At 55.4% G+C, this 17,113-nt stretch overlaps 3 protein-coding genes and 1 pseudogene across 3 annotated transcripts; 2 read left to right on the forward strand and 2 right to left on the reverse strand.

Annotated features, from left to right (window-relative positions):
• Nucleotides 1-6,199: 6,199 nt before the first annotated feature.
• On the reverse strand, nucleotides 6,200-7,399 carry LOC130160356 (feather beta keratin-like). Its single transcript, XM_056362748.1, has 3 exons — nucleotides 7,303-7,399; nucleotides 6,878-7,026; nucleotides 6,200-6,526 (listed from the first exon to the last, which is right to left on the reverse strand). The coding sequence occupies exons 1-3, from the start codon at nucleotides 7,397-7,399 to the stop codon at nucleotides 6,200-6,202; spliced, it is 573 nt and encodes a 190-aa protein (XP_056218723.1).
• Nucleotides 7,398-9,729, forward strand: LOC130160357 (uncharacterized). The gene is made up of 3 exons (XM_056362749.1): nucleotides 7,398-7,586; nucleotides 8,892-9,044; nucleotides 9,403-9,729. Exons 1-3 carry the CDS (start codon nucleotides 7,398-7,400, stop codon nucleotides 9,727-9,729), a joined length of 669 nt encoding a protein of 222 aa, XP_056218724.1.
• A 2,541-nt stretch (nucleotides 9,730-12,270) lies between these two features.
• LOC130160358 (uncharacterized) lies at nucleotides 12,271-13,875 on the reverse strand. Its single transcript, XM_056362750.1, has 3 exons — nucleotides 13,468-13,875; nucleotides 12,949-13,101; nucleotides 12,271-12,597 (listed from the first exon to the last, which is right to left on the reverse strand). The coding sequence occupies exons 1-3, from the start codon at nucleotides 13,873-13,875 to the stop codon at nucleotides 12,271-12,273; spliced, it is 888 nt and encodes a 295-aa protein (XP_056218725.1).
• A 152-nt stretch (nucleotides 13,876-14,027) lies between these two features.
• LOC130160360 (feather beta keratin-like) lies at nucleotides 14,028-15,799 on the forward strand (annotated as a pseudogene).
• The last annotated feature ends 1,314 nt before the right edge of the window (nucleotides 15,800-17,113 follow it).

The raw sequence follows: 17,113 nt of genomic DNA on the forward strand, positions 1-17,113 counted from the left end.
TTGGCTTTCCGAAGACCAGCCCTGCGTACTCGGGCAGCTTGGCAAATGTTCTCCCCAGAGCAAAGGGCATCAAGAGGAACACGGCTGAAACCATTGGCACAGCCCGGCTGCCTGGAGACGCCATGGCTAGTGACCGTGGGAGCGAGCGGAGGCAGAGGGAAGAGAAAGAAGCACACGGCATGTCCTTAAAACGAGGAGTCTGCGGGTGCTTGCTGACACGTGCGGCGTGGAGCACAGCTGGGCCTCTTCCTGCCAAGGGAGCTGCAAACACTCGCACTGCACTGCCCCAAGCCAACATCCCCTGCCTGCGCGGGACTCCTCCACCACTGAGGAGCCATCCTCTGCCCACGCTGACACAGTCCTGCCCAGGACACCCCTGGGCGTCTCATCCCAGCACATGAAAGGCACTTGCACGGCAGAGCAAGCATGTCAGAAATGAGGAAATGAAATGGCAGCACTGACGGAAACCAAAACACAACATGTGCCATTAGGTAGGACATTTTGCTTTGGAGGTGAGCCTGCTGGAAAATTACTGCCCGCGTGCAGTGACTGTGCGCCTGGGGCGGTGCAGAAGCAGTATAAAAGCAGGCCCTTCTCCTCACTCCCTCATCCACTTCTCTCGCCTCCGTCTCCTTGTGAACAAGGTGAGTTTGAGGCGCTTTTTGTCTTCATCCCATTCCTGACTCTTAACCTCCTCTTCCTCCGCCTCCTCCTCCTCTGGGATTTCTCAGCACATACCTACCCTTTGTCCTGTGCTGTGTTTTGAGGCTGCTTGCCATGGGAGAGGGAAAAGGAGCAGAAGGTGTGGCATGGAGAAGCGCTGAGATTTGGCTGAGGGGTCTCCTGAGCTATGAGCTAGGTTGAGACCTCCCTGGGCTTTGTCAGTGTCGGTGGGGCACTTTTGCTCTGAGGGAAGGGGTCTCCCTCATTGTAGGGTGACAGGCTGCTCTTCAACCATCCTCTGTGCTTTGATTTCCCCTGCTTCTCTCTCCCAGGTGCACCTCCAGCCCCAAGCCATGTCCTGCTACAGCCCGTGCATGCCCTGCCGGCCCTGCGGCCCGACCCCGCTGGCCAACAGCTGCAACGAGCCCTGTGTCAGGCAGTGCCAGGACTCCAATGTCTTCATCCAGCCCTCCGCCGTGGTGGTGACCCTGCCCGGCCCCATCCTCAGCTCCTTCCCGCAGAACACCGCCGTGGGCTCCTCCACCTCCGCTGCCGTTGGCAGCATCCTCAGCTCTGAGGGAGTGCCCATCAACTCCGGGGGCTTCAGCCTCTCTGGCTTGGGCAGCGGCATTTGCGGCAGGAGGTCCTTCCCCTGCTAAAGCTGCTGGCCATGGCCCTCGGGAAGACCATCCTCTTGTGGTCTCCTGTGCTGCAAACACCACAAAGGCCACCTAGGAAGCACCTTCTGGCCTTGTTCCCTCTTCGGGGCAGGCAGATGGACACCTGGTTGCATCTCTGCAAGAGCCATTGGGCAGACATGAATTCTGTTGTCCCCTGTGCTTGGGCCTCCACTCACACCAACCCCACTTCCTTTTTTTGATTCATTAAAGTTCTGCTGCATCCCATACTATGCCTTATTGTCATCATTTTCTCTGCAGATATCCTGCCAACATGTCTGGGGAAAGATATGTTTCTTAGGGGTGGTCCTGCCGTGATTTTTAACAAAGGCTTGCTTTGAGTGTACTTAGCGTGACCCTCTGTTATCTGAACTTCTCTGCCTAGCTGAGGCTGGAAGAATTACCTCACACAGTTCAACAACCATAGCTCTCAAAAGCTGCTTCTGGGTTTCCCACCAAAGCATTAATTTCTCAACGCTCATCAAGATGTTTACTGCAGCCTTTCATCCCCAAGCAAGTGCTCTAGTCCTCTCTCCATCCTGTCCATTCTGCACTGAACTCACTCCGCTTAGTCAAGGTCCTTCTTGCATTACAGCCCCAAAGATGACATAGTGTTCTAGATTGTGTCTGGTGGGTGCTGAGCAGAGTGGGATGATCATTCCCATCAATCTCCTGGCTACACCTCTGGTCATATAGTCCAGGATCTTGATGACAGCCCTTGGTGTCCAGGAACAGTGCTGAGTGCCACACCTCTTTTGATGGGATCACTGCAAAAGCATCTTTTCCTGGCCCTGCTTTTGTGCTGTTGCTTAGCATTGGCTGAAGGATACGTGGGGAGACATAGCTGGTTGCTGCCAAGCCAGTTGTTGATCAGGGCTCTACCTACATTTTTATTGCCAGGTGTGATGTTCTACAGCATGTCACAGCTCTTTCATCATTTTTGGTCAACCATTCCGTGGTCATGTCCTGCCTGAGCCTCCTTCTCCAGCACAGCAGCAACAAGGGGAAGAGGAATTGCTACCCCCCATCGCCCTCATTTTTCTTCACCCCACCTGAATAATTCCCAGACGCCTGTGGGGTTGCTGCCCTCCCACAGCCTAGGCTCCTCAACTGACATCAGCAGTGGCCACACACATCTCTGAAGCAAGTGCACTGATGCCAAGAAGGTATATCTGGGCAAAGGCTCAGCAAAGCTGGGCCTGATGGCCATGGGTCTGGAGGAGTCATGGATGACTTCCTCTCCTGAAAGTGACAGTGCCCCCAACAGGGCCACTATGCTGTGTCCCTCCGTCCCCTCCTTTTGTGAGCAGTAAAGGCTCCCCATGCATCCTCGGGACTATGCCCTCATCACCCTTTGTGCTGCAGCCTCCACAGAGGGAAGGACCATGCAGATGCAATTAACAACTGTGCTTGCTGTGGGTTGATATTGTCTGGCTGCCAGGTGATGGGGATTCAGTTGTAAGTTGAGTTAAGACAGACAATAAATATTGCAATACACCCATATCAATTGGTTGTCAATAGCTCACCTCTCAGTGTCTGTTATGGGTCACAGGTTCTCCCGCTTGTCTCAGCTACATTGGACACCAGCTGTTGTAGTCGTAGTCCAACTCAGCCTCACAGCAGGTACCAATTGTTGCAGCACAAACAAACTAGCTGGCTGCAACAAGGCTTTACCGTGGGTCAGATTCTACCATCCATGCTGTTTCTCCTTACTCCAGAAGTCAGACCACACCACTCCTCCTCCAACCAGCCTCTCTCCCACACGCCTCAGGGCTATTTAACCACTTAGCAGGATGAGCTGCAGCTGCACATCGTCCATGACAATAACCCACTGCCTTTGAGGCAAGGCCACAGCTGCGTATTATCAATGATAACCAACCCACTGCCTTCATTCCTTTACAGAGGATGTGACAACGTTCGCCCTCCCATTTTACCCACCAAAACTGCATGTCCTGTGCAGGTTCATTGACTTTGCTTCATTTCATGGCCAATCCACCTTTCAGAAGAGTCAGAATTATTCTTTTGCCCTTCTCAAACACTTCTGCTTTCTTGACCCACATGATGGGGTAACTAAACAGCAACTAAACTGACAGCCTTCTTGCGTGGCCCCTTAGCAGTTGTCTTCCCTCTCAGTTCACGTGCATACACAAGATTCCAGTTTAAAAGTGGGCTCACCATCCCCCTTCCCCTGGTCACACAGGAAGAATCAGAAAGGGACATGGAGCGTGGTCCTGGTCTTCCTTTCCCCCTGACCACAGCAGGAGGGGATTGGCTCTGTGGGGCACTCTTCACAGCTGAGGTGTTGGCCTGCGAAGACACGGAGGGAGAGAGATTTTCTTCAAAATTTCAGACAGGAAGATGCTCTCTCCACAGTTAATGTATCTAAACCTGGGCAATACGTTGCTGCCAAGCTGTTAAAGTATGACACAGGTGCATTTTGGACAACCATATATACAGAGCATTATCTAGACCTTCGGAGACCTTGTTGTCATTGAGATCATGGTAGATGACTTCCAGCACCACTAATTCTCTCAAGTACTTGATGCCTTCCTAAGTGGTAGTCCACCTTCCTTGCTAAACCACAAAATCTTCCTTGAACAGGTATCTTGCTCTCACACTTGACAGGAGACGCCTCCCAAGACTGTATTTCATTGCCTCTTTTCCAATTCCACAATCAGCTCCCCAGTCCCTAGCGAGGGATCTCAGCTGTTGGGCTTCCTTACCTTCCAGTTCCTGACCATTGACCCCACTCTCCCAGCACTGGAGTTGCCAGGCAGTCATCTGCTTACCTGTCTGATGCCTGTACTCTTTCCACCAGAACTCTTTCCACCAGAACTCCCCAGGTTCTCTCAAGGTCAGGGACTGGGTACTTCGTCTCTTGAGTGATTTCTCTCACTTCTTCCTCCCATTTCTTTGCTGAAGTACCTGCTTACCCATCAGACTCTTCCTCCTCCTCACTCCCTTACTAATCAATGACATAGACCCATTGACTTCATTGTCTGCTATTTCTTTTTCACTACTGCAGCGATTACTGTAGGTGGTGTTTGGTTCCTTGTCTCAACCATGGTGTTCTCAGGTGGGGTTTAAGTCTCTGCCTCAACTGCCATGTTCTTAATTGTAGTTTGGATGCCTGGCTCAATCATGGCATTCTTGGAGGTAGTTTGGGTCCTTGTCTTAACCACTATCCTCTGATAGTACTGAATCGTGGCTTGACAGACTCACTGCAAGCCCCAGTACCACGCTAAAAGCAGCTGGTTTTCAAGCAGTTGTCACCCAGGGAACAATCACCTCAGGGCATGTTTCACTGTTGCTGCACCCAAAAGTTGCCTCCTCTTACACCAGCCTGACATCAGATTCTGCAAACCCCACATTAAGCCAACAGTGTTAATTAGGTAACATTAAATACCTCACATTAGGGTGAATAAGGACCTCAGGAGCCTGCACAACGAAACAACTCACAGCAGTCCTGGACTGGAAGAGGGTATATTTCCTCACCCTCTCCGGTAGATAGCTCCCCCAGCACAGTAAGGGCGTCAGTGCCAGGGCAAAGCCATAGTCTTTGGTTCTGTGAATGTATTCCCAGGCTTAGCAAAATAAAGAGATAAAGGGTGCAGCAAGTGCACTCTTAAACTCACACAAAAGCATGCCAGTTAGTAACTACTACAGCTATACCATGCTCAATTCGAAACTGCTGATGTCCCGAGTCCCATGGTGAACACCAAAAAGATTGTGGTGAGTTGACCTTGTCTGGCTGCCAGGTGCCCACCAAGGCGCTCTATCACTGCCCTTCCTCAGAGAGAAAGGGGGGAGAAAATAAGATTAAAACCAGATGGGTCGAGATAAAGGTAGTTGAATGAAGTAAAGCAGGGAAAATGTGTGGAAATGAAGCAAAGCAAAAGGACTTATTCTCTACTTCCCATCAGCAGGCAATGTCCAGCCACTCCTGCGAAGCAGAGCACAATGCACTTAGCAGTTGTTTCAGAAAAGAAACTCCCTAATAATGAATGTCCCCTGATGCTCACTGTTCTTTCTCTTAGAATGTATTGCTGACCATGATGTCATATTGTATGGACTATCCCTTTGGTCAGTCTGAGTCAGCTGTCCTGCCTGTGTCCCCTCCCAGTCTCTTGTCCACACCCAGCCTACTTGCTATTTGGGGAATGGGTTGGATTGACAAGGTTGCTGCTTAGCAAACACTGTCCAGCAAAACCCAAACCACGTATGTGTTCTCAAGACCATTCTACCTAAAACTACAAAGAACCAGGTAACTGGTTCTTAACAAAACAACTTCAGTCAATCCCAGGAAGACCCTCTACGATGCTTCTAGTAATCGCTTCACATTTATTTCCAACAGACCCCTCACAGAACCATCCTGAATGTGTTGGGAGATCATCTGCCTGAGAAAGATGACACAGAGACATGGGCTGGGATGCAGCGGAACTTTAATGAGTCAAAAGAGGGAAATAAGGTCACCCTGAGTGAAGGTCCCAGTGCAGGGAGCACCAGGGGCAGAAAGGAGTCTGCAGCCCTCAGCTAGGCAGAGATGCTGCCAGCTGTCCATCTGCCTGCCCACAGAGGGAGCAGGGCCAGCTGGCCACCCCCCAGGCTGCCTTTCTGGTACTCGCAGCTGAGGAGACCACAAGAGAACAAGGACACAGGGGGCAAAAGAAAGAGTGGAAGCACGTGAAGGGCAGACACGGGCTGTGCTTTCTGAGAGCCCAGGCTGGCCTTGTCCTTTTGCAAGGGGTGCTGGGGTTGCTCAGCCCCTCTGGAAGCAACAAGCCGATGCTCCGTCCCCAGTACGGTACCATCGTGTGGGTCCCTGGGTGCCTTCTAACCCAGGGCCATGGCCAGCAGCTTTAGCAGGGGAAGCACCTCCTGCCGCAAATGCCGCTGCCCAAGCCAGAGAGGCTGAAGCCCCCGGAGTTGATGGGCACTCCCTCAGAGCTGAGGATGCTGCCAACGGCAGCGGAGGTGGAGGAGCCCACGGCGGTGTTCTGCGGGAAGGAGCTGAGGATGGGGCCGGGCAGGGTCACCACCACGGCGGAGGGCTGGATGAAGACATTGGAGTCCTGGCACTGCCTGACACAGGGCTCGTTGCAGCTGTTGGCCAGCGGGGTCGGGCCGCAGGGCCGGCAGGGCATGCACGGGCTGTAGCAGGACATGGCTTGGGGCTGGAGGTGCACCTGGGAGAGAGAAGCAGGGGAAATCAAAGCACAGAGGATGGTTGAAGAGCAGCCTGTCACCCTACAATGAGGGAGACCCCTTCCCTCAGAGCAAAAGTGCCCCACCGACACTGACAAAGCCCAGGGAGGTCTCAACCTAGCTCATAGCTCAGGAGACCCCTCAGCCAAATCTCAGCGCTTCTCCATGCCACACCTTCTGCTCCTTTTCCCTCTCCCATGGCAAGCAGCCTCAAAACACAGCACAGGACAAAGGGTAGGTATGTGCTGAGAAATACCAGAGGAGGAGGAGGCGGAGGAAGAGGAGGTTAAGAGTCAGGAATGGGATGAAGACAAAAAGCGCCTCAAACTCACCTTGTTCACAAGGAGACGGAGGCAAGAGAAGTGGATGAGGGAGTGAGGAGAAGGGCCTGCTTTTATACTGCTTCTGCACCGCCCCAGGCGCACAGTCACTGCACGCGGGCAGTAATTTTCCAGCAGGCTCACCTCCAAAGCAAAATGTCCTACCTAATGGCACATGTTGTGTTTTGGTTTCCGTCAGTGCTGCCATTTCATTTCCTCATTTCTGACATGCTTGCTCTGCCGTGCAAGTGCCTTTCATGTGCTGGGATGAGACGCCCAGGGGTGTCCTGGGCAGGACTGTGTCAGCGTGGGCAGAGGATGGCTCCTCAGTGGTGGAGGAGTCCCGCGCAGGCAGGGGATGTTGGCTTGGGGCAGTGCAGTGCGAGTGTTTGCAGCTCCCTTGGCAGGAAGAGGCCCAGCTGTGCTCCACGCCGCACGTGTCAGCAAGCACCCGCAGACTCCTCGTTTTAAGGACGTGCCGTGTGCTTCTCTCTCTTCCCTCTGCCTCCGCTCGCTCCCACGGTCACTAGCCATGGCGTCTCCAGGCAGCCGGGCTGTGCCAATGGTTTCAGCCGTGTTCCTCTTGATGCCCTTTGCTCTGGGGAGAACATTTGCCAAGCTGCCCGAGTACGCAGGGCTGGTCTTCGGAAAGCCAAAGCCCACCTGGTGTTCCATCAGGCAAGGCACGTGGAGGGCACTGAGGAGATCTTCTTCCACACAGGTCAGCAGCAAGGCTTGGCCAAAGTCAGCTGCAGCGCTGAATGGGGCAGCTTCACCGGGCACAGGGGTTACAGGCAAGGCGGAGGTGCTGCGGGGGTTCGCGGCCTTGGTCTTGACTGGCAAGAGCTGCTGTCGAGGGACCGGGCCTCTGCCATTCCTTGGCAAGTCTGGGGCAGGGAGAGTCTTACCCACAGTCGAGGAGGATCAGGTGTGGGGACATTTAAACCGATTGGAGAGACACGAGTGCATGCCACCAGATGCCTGCATACCCCGTGGAGGGAGAGGAGGGGTTGCAGAAAACGTGTCCCCACCGGCTGGGGCTCCTCCCTGGCCGTCAGGCGATACACCTTCTCTTGGCATTAGTGCTTCATCATGTCGTCTTTCCCAGGCCCCAAAGGCCTCCTCACCTTGGAGCACAACCCGGCACCACTGGAGAGGCAAGGGAACTTCCCCCAGCTCTCCCAGGGGTGACGGCTGGCAGGACCCTGCCGTGCCACGCGCGTGGGGATGCTCAAGGAGGGGGTGGGCTCGGAAGGCACGAAACCAGCTCTCAGACTACATCGAGGAGGTGATGCTCTTCCCTGCCCTGCAGACATGGAGGCAGCTGGGACGCGTCCCAGGAGGGCAAGGCGATGCCTGCAGTAGGCAGGCTTCCTGGGATAGACTCTCCCTACCCACGGCCAGTCACACTCTAATTTTGGGTTGGCGTGTGTCAGCCCTTTGGCACGAGGCCAAGCCAGGAGCGCGGGCTGCCTGCAGGCCCGTGTCCCATCAGGGCTGAGGGCACTGCTTGCGCACCCCCAGAGGCTGCCACGACAGGGGTTGTCTTTGCCAAGGAAAGCAGCAAATGTCTTCCAGAAAGGCAAGTTTTCCTTGGGCGGAGCCATTTGAAACCGGCCGCGCAGCCCACCTGCCGATAGAGGCAATGATCAGCGACTGCTGGCGCGAGCAGAGGGGCAGGGAGGGACAGTCCTGCCCAGGGAGAAGGACGCGGCCTGTCCTCATTTGGAGAAGCTTTGGGCACTCAGGGGAGGACGGCATTGGTGGGAAGACATGTGCACCCTCCTGCACAGGGTTTTGGGAACAACCTCACTGTATCGCCTGAGAATGATGTCCTCCATCTGCACAGAGCCCTCCCGTGCTCAGGGGCATGTCTTCTGGCCATGTTGACATGGTCCTGCTCAGGAAATCCTTGGGCTCCTCATCCCAATCTTCAAAAGAGCCTCCGTGCCCTAGTGGTCATGTCAGAAATGAGGAAATGAAATGGCAGCACTGACGGAAACCAAAACACAACATGTGCCATTAGGTAGGACATTTTGCTTTGGAGGTGAGCCTGCTGGAAAATTACTGCCTGCGTGCAGTGACTGTGCGCCTGGGGCGGTGCAGAAGCAGTATAAAAGCAGGCCCTTCTCCTCACTCTCTCATCCACTTCTCTCGCCTCCGTCTCCTTGTGAACAAGGTGAGTCTGAAGACCTTTCTCCTCCTCCTCCTCCTCTGGGATTTCTCGGCACAGAGCTGCTGGTTTCTCCTACCGTGGGTCCTGGAGCAGCTTTCATGGCACAGGGAATGGGGCTGAAGTTGTGGCGTGGGGAGCGGCTGGGTCTCGGTTGAGGTGTCTCCTGAGCTATGGGCTAGGTGGGAAGGTGCCTGGGCTTGGTCCCTCACGGCAGGGCACTTTTGGGCCATAGGGAAGAAGCAGCCCCTGTGCCTCCCTACACAGCCTCCAGCTCTCGTCTCCAGCTCGTGCCTTGGCTCCCTCGTTGTGGTATGACAGGCTGCTCCTCACCCAGCCCCCATGCCCTGCTTCTCTCTCCCAGGTGCACCTCCAGCCCCAAGCCATGTCCTGCTACAGCCCGTGCATGCCCTGCCGGCCCTGCGGCCCGACCCCGCTGGCCAACAGCTGCAACGAGCCCTGTGTCAGGCAGTGCCAGGACTCCAATGTCGTCATCCAGCCCTCCGCCGTGGTGGTGACCCTGCCCGGCCCCATCCTCAGCTCCTTCCCGCAGAACACCGCCGTGGGCTCCTCCACCTCCGCTGCCGTTGGCAGCATCCTCAGCTCTGAGGGAGTGCCCATCAACTCCGGGGGCTTCAGCCTCTCTGGCTTGGGCAGCGGCATTTGCGGCAGGAGGTCCTTCCCCTGCTAAAGCTGCTCCTGGCACTGAGGCCTCCGCTCACATCACCCTCCTTTCCCTCTTTTGACTCATTAAAGTTCTGCTGCATCCCAGCCCATGCCTTCGTGTCATCCTTTGCCCTGCAGATGCTCTCCCAAGATGCCCAGTGAAAGAGACGCATGTTGCTCAGGGCTGGGGCTGGGAGGGGGTTACGGGGGATGCTTTTGCAGTGCTTGTCAACGCAGGCTGGCATTGAGTATGCTTAGTCATGCCTTGGCTGACCTGCTGGTCTCTAAATTTATCTGCCTGTTTGCGTTGGGATAGGATTAGCCAATGTAGTTCAGTGACTGCTATCCACTTTGTTGTGCACACCTTTTTGTTTTCCTTGCTAAGCTCAAGTCCACGATGCAAGTAGTCAGGAAGGAACATGTTATTGAGAAGACATGGGTTCAGGCTTCCCAGGGCACACCAGGAGAAGCCATCCTATCCACAGTGTTCTCAAAATGAGCGACGCAGTGCAGTGGTTTGCCTTATCATAGAACCATATTATCATGGGGTGGTTTGGGGTTGGAAGAGACCTTTAAAGATCACCTAGACCAACGCTCCTGCCATGGCCAGGGATATCTGTCACTACGTCACGTCACGCAAAGCTCCGTTGAACCAGACCTTGAACGCTTCCAGCAATGGGTCATGCCGTCATTCTCCGGGCAGCCTTTTCCAGTGTCTCACCACTCTCATCGTAACATATTTCTGCCTTATGTCCAACTTAAGCCTACCCTGTTCCAGTTTGAAACTGTTGCGTCTTGTCCTATCACCCCAGGCCTTGATTAAATGTCCTCTCCGGCTTTCTTCTAAGTCCCCTTTATATATCGAAAGGCTGCAACAAGGGCTCCCCAGAGCCTTCTCTCCTCCAGGCTGAAAACCACAAACTCCCTCAGCCCTTCATCCCAGGAGACCTATTGCAGGCCTCTGATGCCTTTTGTAGTCCTTCTCTGGGGCTGCGCTAACAGGTCCATGGCTTTTTTTATACCGGGAACGCCAGGCTGGACGCGCTACTCACATTGCTGGCTCGTCTCCAGTTTTTTCAGCCACCATTGTCCATAAGCCCTTCTCCACAGGGCTGCTCTCAACCATTTCTCCTCCAGTCTGTATCGACGTTGAGGACTGCCCCAACGCAGGTGCAGCGCCTTGCACTTGGCCTTGTGGAAGCTGCTTTTGAGGTAACACCATCAAAGCAGGTGCAACTCCCAGCACTCTTCCCAGACACCGAGGACTGCCATCAACAGCCTGGGCTATATGAGCAGGAGCACAGCCAGGGGATCGATGGGAGCGACTGTCCTGCTCTGCTCGGCACTCATCTGACAGCATGTAGAACACTGCGTCCCATTTTGGGCTCTAACGCAAGAAAGATTTTGACCAAGTGGTGTGAGTTCAGCGGAGGGTGGCCAGGATGGTGAGAGGGCTGGAGCACTTGGTAAGGGAGCAAAGGCTGGCGGCATGGGGCTCGCTGAGCGTGGAGAAGAGAATGCTTTGGTGGGAGACCTACAACCACGCCTGGAGTAGCTGTGGTCACTGAAGAGCATTGAGTCATTCTCTCCAGCCCCAGATAGGAAGAGAAATATAGGAAGAAAAGGGTCAGCCACCCGAGGCGTGACTAAGTATACTCAAAGCAAGCCTGTGTCACTGCACAGCCACCCCCAACAACCCCCTCCCAGCCCCAGCCCTGAGCAACATGCGTCTCTTTCATGGGGCATCATAGGAGAGCATCTGCAGGGCAAAGGATGACACGAAGGCATGGGCTGGGATGCAGCAGAACTTTAAAAGAGTTGAAAGGACCAGTAATGGGGAAATGCGACTCAGCTAGGTCGCCGAGGAGACAGGCAGTGTGAAGGAGCTCTCCTGAATGCTTTTTGGAAGGAAAAAAAGATTGCAAAAAGCATCACTGAAGCATCTGCAAGACCACAAGGCCTGTGGACCACAGCTGATGTATTCCCAAATCTATTGACAATGTATTCCCAAAGATGCCGTGGCAGTATATTCTCTACTGTTCTCGTGCTTTTGTTTTCCACCTGCACTTCTCATCACGCCGCAACCCTGAATCTCAGTGCTGTGGGTAGCACAGGTTCTCCTAGGCTCTCCTGGGAAGGTCTTGCCACTGCCTTGTCAATGACATATTGATCTCTCGTCCTCCTGACTACTTGCTTCACAACGTTGAGATGACCAAGGAAAAAGAAAAGTAGACAGCAATGTGCAAGTAATACATGAACTACCTTGGGTCATTCTATCCCAGTAGAGTCCATGTAGGCAGAGAAGTTTAGAAACCAGAGGGTACACCCAACTCACCACTAAGCACACTCAAGGCAAACCTGTGCTGACAACGGCTGCACAGCCATCCCCAACAACTCCTTCCCAGAACCAGCCCTGAGCAACAGCTGTCTCGCTGGGCATGTTGGGAGAGTGTGTGCTGAGAAAAGGATGACATGAAGGCGTGGGCTGGGATGCACCAGAACTTTAATGAGTCAAAAGAGGGAAAGGAGGGTGATGTGAGCGGAGGCCTCAGTGCCAGGAGCAGCTTTAGCAGGGGAAGGACCTCCTGCCACAAATGCCGCTGCCCAAGCCAGAGAGGTTGAAGCCCCCGGAGTTGATGGGCACTCCCTCAGAGCTGAGGATGCTGCCAACGGCAGCGGAGGTGGAGGAGCCCACGGCGGTGTTCTGCGGGAAGGAGCTGAGGATGGGGCCGGGCAGGGTCACCACCACGGCGGAGGGCTGGATGAAGACATTGGAGTCCTGGCACTGCCTGACACAGGGCTCGTTGCAGCTGTTGGCCAGCGGGGTCGGGCCGCAGGGCCGGCAGGGCATGCACGGGCTGTAGCAGGACATGGCTTGGGGCTGGAGGTGCACCTGGGAGAGAGAAGCAGGGGAAATCAAAGCACAGAGGATGGTTGAAGAGCAGCCTGTCACCCTACAATGAGGGAGACCCCTTCCCTCAGAGCAAAAGTGCCCCACCGACACTGACAAAGCCCAGGGAGGTCTCAACCTAGCTCATAGCTCAGGAGACCCCTCAGCCAAATCTCAGCGCTTCTCCATGCCACACCTTCTGCTCCTTTTCCCTCTCCCATGGCAAGCAGCCTCAAAACACAGCACAGGACAAAGGGTAGGTATGTGCTGAGAAATCCCAGAGGAGGAGGAGGCGGAGGAAGAGGAGGTTAAGAGTCAGGAATGGGATGAAGACAAAAAGCGCCTCAAACTCACCTTGTTCACAAGGAGACGGAGGCGAGAGAAGTGGATGAGAGAGTGAGGAGAAGGGCCTGCTTTTATACTGCTTCTGCACCGCCCCAGGCGCACAGTCACTGCACGCGGGCAGTAATTTTCCAGCAGGCTCACCTCCAAAGCAAAATGTCCTACCTAATGGCACATGTTGTGTTTTGGTTTCCGTCAGTGCTGCCATTTCATTTCCTCATTTCTGACATGCTTGCTCTGCCGTGCAAGTGCCTTTCATGTGCTGGGATGAGACGCCCAGGGGTGTCCTGGGCAGGACTGTGTCAGCGTGGGCAGAGGATGGCTCCTCAGTGGTGGAGGAGTCCCGCGCAGGCAGGGGATGTTGGCTTGGGGCAGTGCAGTGCGAGTGTTTGCAGCTCCCTTGGCAGGAAGAGGCCCAGCTGTGCTCCACGCCGCACGTGTCAGCAAGCACCCGCAGACTCCTCGTTTTAAGGACGTGCCGTGTGCTTCTCTCTCTTCCCTCTGCCTCCGCTCGCTCCCACGGTCACTAGCCATGGCGTCTCCAGGCAGCCGGGCTGTGCCAATGGTTTCAGCCGTGTTCCTCTTGATGCCCTTTGCTCTGGGGAGAACATTTGCCAAGCTGCCCGAGTACGCAGGGCTGGTCTTCGGAAAGCCAAAGCCCACCTGGTGTTCCATCAGGCAAGGCACGTGGAGGGCACTGAGGAGATCTTCTTCCACACAGGTCAGCAGCAAGGCTTGGCCAAAGTCAGCTGCAGCGCTGAATGGGGCAGCTTCACCGGGCACAGGGGTTACAGGCAAGGCGGAGGTGCTGCGGGGGTTCGCGGCCCTGGTCTTGACTGGCAAGAGCTGCTGTCGAGGGACCGGGCCTCTGCCATTCCTTGGCAAGTCTGGGGCAGGGAGAGTCTTACCACAGTCGAGGAGGATCCGGTGTGGGGGCATTTAAACCGGTTGGAGAGACACGAGTGCATGCCACCAGATGCCTGCATACCCCGTGGAGGGAGAGGAGGGGTTGCAGAAAACGTGTCCCCACCGGCTGGGGCTCCTCCCTGGCCGTCAGGCGATACACCTTCTCTTGGCATTAGTGCTTCATCATGTCGTCTTTCCCAGGCCCCAAAGGCCTCCTCACCTTGGAGCACAACCCGGCACCACTGGAGAGGCAAGGGAACTTCCCCCAGCTCTCCCAGGGGTGACGGCTGGCAGGACCCTGCCGTGCCACGCGCGTGGGGATGCTCAAGGAGGGGGTGGGCTCGGAAGGCACGAAACCAGCTCTCAGACTACATCGAGGAGGTGATGCTCTTCCCTGCCCTGCAGACATGGAGGCAGCTGGGACGCGTCCCAGGAGGGCAAGGCGATGCCTGCAGTAGGCAGGCTTCCTGGGATAGACTCTCCCTACCCACGGCCAGTCACACTCTAATTTTGGGTTGGCGTGTGTCAGCCCTTTGGCACGAGGCCAAGCCAGGAGCGCGGGCTGCCTGCAGGCCCGTGTCCCATCAGGGCTGAGGGCACTGCTTGCGCACCCCCAGAGGCTGCCACGACAGGGGTTGTCTTTGCCAAGGAAAGCAGCAAATGTCTTCCAGAAAGGGAAGTTTTCCTTGGGCGGAGCCATTTGAAACCGGCCGCGCAGCCCACCTGCCGATAGAGGCAATGATCAGCGACTGCTGGCGCGAGCAGAGGGGCAGGGAGGGACAGTCCTGCCCAGGGAGAAGGACGCGGCCTGTCCTCATTTGGAGAAGCTTTGGGCACTCAGGGGAGGACGGCATTGGTGGGAAGACATGTGCACCCTCCTGCACAGGGTTTTGGGAACAACCTCACTGTATCGCCTGAGAATGATGTCCTCCATCTGCACAGAGCCCTCCCGTGCTCAGGGGCATGTCTTCTGGCCATGTTGACATGGTCCTGCTCAGGAAATCCTTGGGCTCCTCATCCCAATCTTCAAAAGAGCCTCCGTGCCCTAGTGGTCATGTCAGAAATGAGGAAATGAAATGGCAGCACTGACGGAAACCAAAACACAACATGTGCCATTAGGTAGGACATTTTGCTTTGGAGGTGAGCCTGCTGGAAAATTACTGCCCGCGTGCAGTGACTGTGCGCCTGGGGCGGTGCAGAAGCAGTATAAAAGCAGGCCCTTCTCCTCACTCTCTCATCCACTTCTCTCGCCTCCGTCTCCTTGTGAACAAGGTGAGTCTGAAGACCTTTCTCCTCCTCCTCCTCCTCCGGGATTTCTCGGCACAGAGCTGCTGGTTTCTCCTACCGTGGGTCCTGGAGCAGCTTTCATGGCACAGGGAATGGGGCTGAAGTTGTGGCGTGGGGAGCGGCTGGGTCTCGGTTGAGGTGTCTCCTGAGCTATGGGCTAGGTGGGAAGGTGCCTGGGCTTGGTCCCTCACGGCAGGGCACTTTTGGGCCATAGGGAAGAAGCAGCCCCTGTGCCTCCCTACACAGCCTCCAGCTCTCGTCTCCAGCTCGTGCCTTGGCTCCCTCGTTGTGGTATGACAGGCTGCTCCTCACCCAGCCCCCATGCCCTGCTTCTCTCTCCCAGGTGCACCTCCAGCCTTGAAGCATGTCCTGCTACAGCCCGTGCATGCCCTGCCGGCCCTGCGGCCCGACCCCGCTGGCCAACAGCTGCAACGAGCCCTGTGTCAGGCAGTGCCAGGACTCCAATGTCTTCATCCAGCCCTCCGCCGTGGTGGTGACCCTGCCCGGCCCCATCCTCAGCTCCTTCCCGCAGAACACCGCCGTGGGCTCCTCCACCTCCGCTGCCGTTGGCAGCATCCTCAGCTCTGAGGGAGTGCCCATCAACTCCGGGGGCTTCAGCCTCTCTGGCTTGGGCAGCGGCATTTGCGGCAGGAGGTCCTTCCCCTGCTAAAGCTGCTCCTGGCACTGAGGCCTCCGCTCACATCACCCTCCTTTCCCTCTTTTGACTCATTAAAGTTCTGGTGCATCCCAGCCTACGCCTTCGTGTCATCCTTTGCCCTGCAGATGCTCTCCCAAGATGCCCAGTGAAAGAGACGCATGTTGCTCAGGGCTGGGGCTGGGAGGGAGTTACGGGGGATGCTTTTGCAGTGCTTGTCAACGCAGGCTGGCATTGAGTATGCTTAGTCATGCCTTGGCTGACCTGCTGGTCTCTAAATTTATCTGCCTGTTTGCGTTGGGATAGGATTAGCCAATGTAGTTCAGTGACTGCTATCCACTTTGTTGTGCACACCTTTTTGTTTTCCTTGCTAAGCTCAAGTCCACGATGCAAGTAGTCAGGAAGGAACATGTTATTGAGAAGACATGGGTTCAGGCTTCCCAGGGCACACCAGGAGAAGCCATCCTATCCACAGTGTTCTCAAAATGAGCGACGCAGTGCAGTGGTTTGCCTTATCATAGAACCATATTATCATGGGGTGGTTTGGGGTTGGAAGAGACCTTTAAAGATCACCTAGACCAACGCTCCTGCCATGGCCAGGGATATCTGTCACTACGTCACGTCACGCAAAGCTCCGTTGAACCAGACCTTGAACGCTTCCAGCAATGGGTCATGCCGTCATTCTCCGGGCAGCCTTTTCCAGTGTCTCACCACTCTCATCGTAACATATTTCTGCCTTATGTCCAACTTAAGCCTACCCTGTTCCAGTTTGAAACTGTTGCGTCTTGTCCTATCACCCCAGGCCTTGATTAAATGTCCTCTCCGGCTTTCTTCTAAGTCCCCTTTATATATCGAAAGGCTGCAACAAGGGCTCCCCAGAGCCTTCTCTCCTCCAGGCTGAAAACCACAAACTCCCTCAGCCCTTCATCCCAGGAGACCTATTGCAGGCCTCTGATGCCTTTTGTAGTCCTTCTCTGGGGCTGCGCTAACAGGTCCATGGCTTTTTTTATACCGGGAACGCCAGGCTGGACGCGCTACTCACATTGCTGGCTCGTCTCCAGTTTTTTCAGCCACCATTGTCCATAAGCCCTTCTCCACAGGGCTGCTCTCAACCATTTCTCCTCCAGTCTGTATCGACGTTGAGGACTGCCCCAACGCAGGTGCAGCGCCTTGCACTTGGCCTTGTGGAAGCTGCTTTTGAGGTAACACCATCAAAGCAGGTGCAACTCCCAGCACTCTTCCCAGACACCGAGGACTGCCATCAACAGCCTGGGCTATATGAGCAGGAGCACAGCCAGGGGATCGATGGGAGCGACGGTCCTGCTCTGC

This window comes from Falco biarmicus, chromosome 17, assembly GCF_023638135.1.
Source record: "Falco biarmicus isolate bFalBia1 chromosome 17, bFalBia1.pri, whole genome shotgun sequence".
Taxonomy (NCBI): domain Eukaryota; kingdom Metazoa; phylum Chordata; class Aves; order Falconiformes; family Falconidae; genus Falco; species Falco biarmicus.